At 38.3% G+C, this 8308-nt stretch overlaps 1 protein-coding gene across 1 annotated transcript in view; it reads left to right on the forward strand.

Annotated features, from left to right (window-relative positions):
• CNTNAP5 (contactin associated protein family member 5) overlaps positions 1-8308 on the forward strand; it is a 488740-nt gene that overhangs the window by 465111 nt on the left and 15321 nt on the right. Inside the window, exon 23 of the mRNA XM_060774159.2 lies at positions 7427-7498. Within this exon, the coding sequence (XP_060630142.2) occupies positions 7427-7498 (72 nt within the window). The remainder of the gene's footprint in view (positions 1-7426; positions 7499-8308) is intronic.

Genomic DNA, 8308 nt, shown 5'->3' on the forward strand with positions numbered 1-8308 from the left:
GAAGACAAAAATAGAACACACATAGCTACCACTGAGAACAATGTAACCCTGAAGAAAATAGAGCTTTTAATTCTTTCTTCATATAGAGAGCAAAAGTTATAGAAAAAAGTCTAGGTTTAACTTAGTTGGAGCCCCCGGTGGTGCAGTGGGTTGAACCACTGAGCTGCTGAACTTATTGACTGAAAGATTGCAGGTTCGAATTTGGGGAGTGGCATGAGCTTCCACTGTTAGCCCCAGCTTCTGCCAACCTATGTTCGAAAACATGCAAATGTGAGTAGATTAATAGGTACCGCTCCAGCAGGAAGGTAACAACGCTCCATGCAGTCATGCCAGCCACATGACTTTGGAGGTGTCTAAGGACAATGCTGGCTCTTTGGCTTAGAAATGGAGATGAGTATCACCACCCCCAGAGTTGGACATGACTGGACTTAATGTCAGGGGAAAACCTTTACCTTTACTTTTAACTTAGTTGTTGGAGCCACCGGTGGTGCAGTGGGTTAAACCCCTGTGCTGGCAGGACTGAAGACCGACAGGTCACAGGTTCGAATCCGGGGAGAGGCGGATGAGCTCCCTCTATCAGCTCCAGCTCCTCATGCGGGGACATGAGATAAGCCTCCCACAAGGATGATAAAAACATCAAAATCATCCAGGCATCCCCTGGGCAACATCCTTGCAGACGGCCAATTCTCTCACACCAGGAGTCACTCCTGACAGGAACAAAAAAAAAACCTTAGTTGTTCTGGGGCAGCATTCCATACGGCTTCATTCCCCCATCATGTACTAACATTTCAGCCCCTTCCTACAAAAAAAAAAAAAATCTTCTGAGTGTTTCCAAGAGAATAAGCACTCTTTGTTCTATTATTTATTTATTTTCGCATTTATTGACCGCCCCTCTCAGCCCGAAGGCGACTCTAACCCAATGGGTCATGCCCCACTGCCTTGGCTGGTAGCATCATTCTGGCCTTGTCCTAAACAAGACATCTTGATTCTGCATCTTATAGTGTTGGAGAAGGTTTCTAATGCTGTCATGATCTTGTGATGAAACACCAACCTATTAGCTACCCACAGTGGATCCACTTCCAATTAAGAGGGAGCCCAACCAATTTTCTGTGGAAGCACAGATAAGCCTCTTTCTAATAGCTGACAAACATCTAGGGCAGTGGTTCTCTACCTGTGGGTCCCCAGGCGCTTTGGACTACATCTCCCAGAAATCCCAGCTGTTTGGATTTCTGGGAATTGAAGCCAAAACATCTGGGGACCCACAGGTTGAGAACCACTGTTCTAGAGGAAATGGGATGCAAATGACTTTCACAGCACAAATAGACACAAAACATTCACAAATAACAAGAAGTCACAGAAGATTTAAGTTATCATTCAAAACAAGGGAAAATGAAAGGAGAATGACATAAAATGATCAACCTTATCACAGTCAACAACTTGCATACCTTAATATAGCTTTTTCACAATCTGATACTAGTACAGCTGAGTTTAATAAATGAAAAAAGAGAATTAAAGAGGAAATGACTAGATATATAACTTCATTGACCTCACACAATGTCTTCCTATAAGCACTATGACAGCAGAATGCTGCTGAGATTCTTACCACAGATTGCATAATGGAGCTGTCCATGAGCAAGCCCAGCTTCCTTCCTCCCCTTCTACATATCACCACTTTTGTGGTTTCCCTCATATTGCCATCTTATTGACATATTGTCTGGCTCACTTCCACTGTTTTTAATACACAGTTTGATCTGAAGCACTTTCAACTCCAGAACCAAATTGGGCTAATGACATCCAGTCTACAGTTGGCACAGATCTGTATGAATGAGCCCAATTGGCTTTATTATTATTATTATTATTATTATTATTATTATTATTATTATTATTATTATAGATTCAACCTTAGTATCAATAGCCACACAGGCCAAGACTCTTGCTACTTTGTCCATTAGCTGCTTCCTTGCTATCATTTTTGGTCAATCAAGGTTTTTGCTGATTTTTCTACCTTGCGTGCTTCCAAGGCTTGATGGAACTAAAGACACAATATGGAACACAATAAGAGAAATCAGTAACAATTAAAACAATCAAATGTCCCCACCTTGTGTCAACTCAAGCCCTTTCTTTTAATACAAAGCTACCATTTGATATACTTTATCAAGTAGGCTTTTAAACACATTCTGAACTTTATTTCAACCCTTTTGTGTTTACTGTGTTTCTGTGATTCATTTTAGCAATGTGAGAAAAGCTTTGGGCCAGAATTTCAAAGGTATTGGGTACACAGATAAGTTAGGTTATTTTCATCTCCCTGCAAAATGTATTTACAGTTGAGTTGCAAAATAGGGGAAAGAAAGGAAAGAAAATAATATAACAATGAAAAATGTACCAGTTATAATTTCTCTATCTCTTGGCACACTGCAATTCAAATGTGGAATGCAGAGGAGACACTAATGGGAATTTACCTGCTAGTTGATGTTCATGTGTTGGTTCGTAATGGATTCTCTTAGCCAATCTGCCTGTGGGGGACATGTGCCCTGACCAAATAAGTCAGAGCTTACATGCATACATCCCATTGGGTTCACAAAGAAAAACGTGCTTTAGTTTTAAGCATTGTTGTTATGTACAGAGCTAATGAGTCAACAAGGCACTGTTCAATACAAAACATAGAATTAAAGTATAACACAGTGTTAGAACAAGCTAACTAGGAGGCCGCTATTTTTGTTAGGCATACTCTATTTTATTTCTTCTCTGAATTGTTGTGTTGGGCTTTTTAATTGACTTTGGAGATTTTTGTTGAAAGAAAGTATAGAAATCTCTAAGCATAAACACACCCCTTCTTTTTGAAGCCTTACAGTCAGTAATCTAACAGTATCAAGGCATATTCATACACAGAAAAAATTGTGCTCAAGACTGCACAGATGTGGGTGCTGTAGGCAAGGGAGTGCCTTTGATGGCCTCTCTGGATAGAGACCAAGGTTAAACTACTTGGTTCTTGTACATATCAAGGCAGAGCATGTAGGGAGGGTGAGGCCAAAATTTTTAAAGCCCCGGTTTCCCTTTTCTGGCCTTCTTTCTGCTCATATGTTTCATCTGGTTGCCTATTAGAGCCAGGATTTTTTCCTCTCTCCTGGGATGTATTTTGCTTACCTCATACGGTTTACAGGGGAATAGAGAATTGGTTCAAGTGATGTCTTTAAATAGGTTTCACTGTCAGGTCTTGGGGGAGGAAACCAAAAATCTGTGTACACCTTGGCACCATTTTAGTGAAGGGTTGGGCTGTGGAATGACACCCTTGGGTTTGAACCTGGGAGCTAGTCCTTGGGGGAGATATGGGCGTTGACTCTCTCTTTTTGAGTTCTGGGCCGTACAATGAGGAGAGCACCTTTGGTCTGCCTTCCAAAATACAACTGTCTGGGATAAGCAATACCAAAAAATGAATTGCCCTTGGGATCAGGTGTTTCCATCCAAGGGGAGATTGGGGATGATTTTCTCAGACACCTGGCCTGGCTAAGACACCAACCAGGTTGTTCTCCCCCTCTAGCAAGTTTTCCAGGTTTAAACCTTAAATAGTAAATAGGTCAAATAAACTGGATCTTGTTTCATCCAATCTTATGTATTTGGTCTTGTTATTTCAAGGTTGATCATTCATCATTTTGGTTTGGAACCTTTCCTATCATCTTTTATTTATACTACTAAGCTGGTGAATTTTTTTGGATTAAAATCAGATTAATTAAATTTGTGCATACGAAGGGAGTTCCGAGGCATTCAGGAAATGTGTACGTGGGAGATTTAGAATTTGAATCACTTACCCATTTTTTTTCATAAATGTTCTGTAACATTTGGATGTCTCCTAAGGTCAGTTTAATTTTCACTAACCATTAAGCAACTTTGGTAAATCCTAACTTAAATGTCTTTTAAAATCTCATTCCTTTGGCTCCATCTTTGCCAGCGCTGCCATGAGGGAGGCACTGTGGGCATGGCTAATCACAGCCATCTTAACTGTAGTTTGGGAAGGCCAGGCCTCCAACAATTGCAAAAGGCCCTGCCATAAACTACATTCCCCAAAATGCAAAGCTGCTCAGGAGCCAAATGATGGCTAAAGGAACCAAATAGCTGGCTGCAGTAATTGCTGTTTAGAGTGTGTCTAAATAAAATAAACAAAATGATTGAATTTGCAAAGAGGCCTAAAGTAAGCAAGCATTAAGCAACTTTTTCAAACCCATAAGCTGCTTTTAAAAACCAATAATTTAACTTTGGCCCAATTGCCATGGGCAAGGCACCGGGAGGGTGGGGTGGGGGGCAGCCAGCCAGCCCTTTAGTCAGTAATCATAAAATAAAATGGTTGAATTTGCAAAGACAACTAAAAGTAAGTAATATTATAAATCTGTGCTGAGTTGAAGTTATGTGGTTCATTGTGTGTCATGTAGACAGACATTCAAGGACATTGCTGTTGTCGCTTTTTAGGGTGGGGGGGTTATTTGCTCTAAGCCAATATCTGTGGTGGAATGTAAAAAAAAAGCAATGACCTATATGAATGTGTCTTGAGTGACCCCTCCAACTCAGTAGAGGAAGCAAATGGATGTCAGGAAAGTTTAGATAGTGCCTTTCTGCCTGGAAAAAGGGGGTCAATCAAGATGTTCCTTGATGGTGTCTGTACTATGATATCTGTTCCTGGGTAAAAATGTAATTTCCTAATTGGTTCTGTCATTAAAACATGGCAAAAGTTTAGTACATTGCAAAAAACTTTGTCTTTGCACAAGGAATATAATCCTATATAGCAGCACATTTTGCTTAGTTGAGTCTCCACCAATTTATCACAGTTTGTGCTACACAAACAGAGTTTCTGGAGTAGTACAACTACTTTCAAAGTAAAGATCATACAATGAAACAGGAAATAACACTTTCAAATTAGGAACATATTTTCTTTACTATTAAAACATGTTTTTTATAAAAATTTTGAAAATTTACCAAGAATCCGTGGCTCAGTCAAACATTCTGAAATTTGGTGCGCTAATAGTGGTAAATGTGATCTACCACTGTAGCAAGTTTCATCAGGATAGATAAAATGAGTGATAGAGAATCTCCTGAAGTTTCCCCACTGCCAATGATGTTTTCCCTATTGGGCAATCGCACCTGCGATAAACAAAGTACTTACATAGTACTTACGTAAGTTTTGTTAGAGTGCCGAAATTTTTACCCTCAAAATTTGGAAGGAACTTTGAAAATAAAATGCCAATACCCCCTACTTTTGAACACAGTTTAGAATCATTTTTTTATGGATCGCACATACTTAATACTTACATTAGTAAATATACTCTCATGTGAATTGTATTGATTTAGCTTCAATATGTACTCCGAGCATGTCTTGTATGGACTAATCTCTAGGATTGACTTATCACTTCTTACTTTGGCTAAAAGCCTATAGGTAGAAAATTAAGGTCATCACCATACCCCAACCTAATAATGGCACTGAATTCAGTGAAGTTGGAATTACACATGAAAACAGTCTGGCATTCCACAGGAGTGTTGAGACAACTCTGTACTGTTTATTTGTTTTGAGCACTTCTATCCTGCCATTCTCTCCAATCGCCATGGAGAGGGGGACTCAGGGCGGTCTCACAAAGGCATCAACGATGCTTACAACATATACATCATATGAATACAATAAAATAGTAAAACAGTAAAAACATCTTAAGACATCGTACACATTAGTCAATAAATTGATTTACCAATTACATTAAAATGCCAGTAAAACCAAAAAATCAAGAATCAAGCCGGGAAATTCAATGTCAAAACCCCAAATTCCTTTCTTATTGTCACTTTCATCTAATCAAACGCCTGGCCACAGAGCCCGGTCTTCAGTTGTCTACTAGAATAAGAAGTCAGGATATTATGTACAGGGATCTTTCTGTTCTCTAACTCACCATATATCATGCATTCCACTCATGAACAGAATTCAGCTTGTAGTTTTGGACTGACAGAGAGTAATATATTACTGATCTCTCTTCCAAATGGTTGTTTCTCTGCCTACATGTTTCAGATAGATGTTGCTAGATGTTGCTAGTTCTGCTTCTTCCCATTTTGTGTCACCACCTCAACTTTGTAAGTTATAATCCAATCATATTGGAGTAGATATGCCAATCAGAGTGTTTTGTCACAAAGTGAGGAATCAAACCACTGTATCCCAGCCCAAGCCAGCAGAATACATTATACTGCACGACAATCTACTGTAAAACTATATGCCATTCAGCCATCTGTTTTATGCAATTGCTAGGTATACATCTCAGTGAAAACCTGTTGTCAAGGCAGTCTTATTCATCTCAACATTTGTTTGTCTAGTAGCAAAACCTAGCTCATGTCTACCCAGAAGTAAATTTTACTGTTTTGATGGGCCTTCGTTTCACTAAGCGAGCATAACATAAGCCTTGTGTATGTTCTAGTCCAAATGGATTCTAAGTGCATTCATATATTTATTGACTTTTAAAAATTAGTTACTCTTTTCTTAATTCTTGTATTTCTTTTGTCTCTTGGTACTGCACTGAATTGGTATTATTTTCACAAACTGGCTACAGTAGAAAGTAGGAAAATATGGGTTAGTGTTTTGGCAATTTGTGTTGCTCTCACAAATCCCAAGCCCTAAATAACAGTCGCACCATTAATCCTGTTTCAAATAATTTGACTTCAACCGATGAGTGTTAATTTAACCCTTTGTTTTCACCATTCTTCTGGTCTGTTTTTACCATCAGATGTCAGCACAAGTCAGAATTTAAATTCTGGTTTATCAGGGGCTGAAAGAACTCAATTTCATGTAGCATCTTCCTAACCTTTAAATGCACACTATTCTCTCTAATGAGAGGTAACAGAAATTTATTATATGATAAGGTGTGTGGGTGTCCCCATATTCTTATCTGCTTCATGGTCCCCCTGGTTCTCCTTCCCAATTGCAGAATAGCAATTTAAGAAAGATTTAACCCTTCCTCAATGCTCCATTTATCCTGTTAAAAGCTTACCCCAAAAAAGTTTTCTTCATAATATGGGTGAATATATATATATATATATATATATATATATATTCCTTTTGAGATAAAAGTGTGCTCTCAAATTCTATGTGGTGTGTGTGTGTGAGAGAGAACTAAACAGAAGGGATAAGACACCTTCTCAATCAAGTGCTCTACTACTTGCAATCTTTCATGACTGAAAGAAAACACGAAAGGAAAAAAATGGCAACTGTGGCTAACATGTGAATTGACTTTTGGAGTGGCAATTGAGATAACTGAAGAAGGATAACTCACAGGTTTGGATCAAGTAAGCCATTTCTGTGTACCAAAATCTCTACTGCCAAGAAAGTATCTTTGGTGGCTGGTTTTCAGGAGTATAGTTGAGAGATATTGCTTATGCAGATTGATCTTTGTATCCTCTTTGATTATAGATCCATTTGGGAAGGTAGATGAGAGAGAACCACTCACCAATGCTGTCAGGAGTGATTCAGCTGTCATTGGAGGTAAGTTGTGTGTTTTTTTTTTTAAAAAAAAACTGAGCTAGAAATATTTTTCTAATGTGATTATTTTTTATTGACTCATATATACTGATGATTGTTCAGTACCGTTTTTATGGCAGTGACTACTATGAGGTCTTCTCCTTCCAATCTTTTATTTCCATACTTTCCTTCAAGCTGCAACCAATTAAAAAGAGAAATTTATACTTCCCGATATGCATTTCCCTACCAAGTTTGAATTCTCTGCATAAGAAACAGAAGGGTATCAAAAGTTTAAAATAAAATAATACACGTTTCTACTAAAGCTTAGAGAGGGCATCTGCATTCCCTCTATCTATGTTTTCATTAAAATAATTTCAAATGACTTATAGAGAAGGAAGGAAGGAAGGAAGGACAAATATAAAATGAAATCCATGGCCAGTTCACAACTTTAGAATATTTTGAAATATTGCTTCAGTTCACTGCACTGCAGAATACACTCACTTGCAAGTAGATAAACTTGGAAGCGTGCATGTCTTAAATCAAATAAAACTCCACAAAATGTATGACTCCAATACAATCAAACCACTGCACAACATGATCTGTGAATCTAAATTAATTATCTGATAATGATTCAAAAGATTATAATAAAAATATGATCATTCGAAGAATCTGCATACTGCATAAACCCATGCAGAAGTTTACCTCATATGTAAAAGAATTTTGGGTAAAATTATGGATTTTCATATGACCTGCAAATTTCTTGGGAAGACAAGCGGACAAATGTCACTGTTCTGGAAGAAGCAAAGACCACCAGCATTGAAGTGATGGTCCTCC

This window comes from Anolis sagrei, chromosome 1 (genome assembly GCF_037176765.1).
Source record: "Anolis sagrei isolate rAnoSag1 chromosome 1, rAnoSag1.mat, whole genome shotgun sequence".
Classification (NCBI taxonomy): domain Eukaryota; kingdom Metazoa; phylum Chordata; class Lepidosauria; order Squamata; family Dactyloidae; genus Anolis; species Anolis sagrei.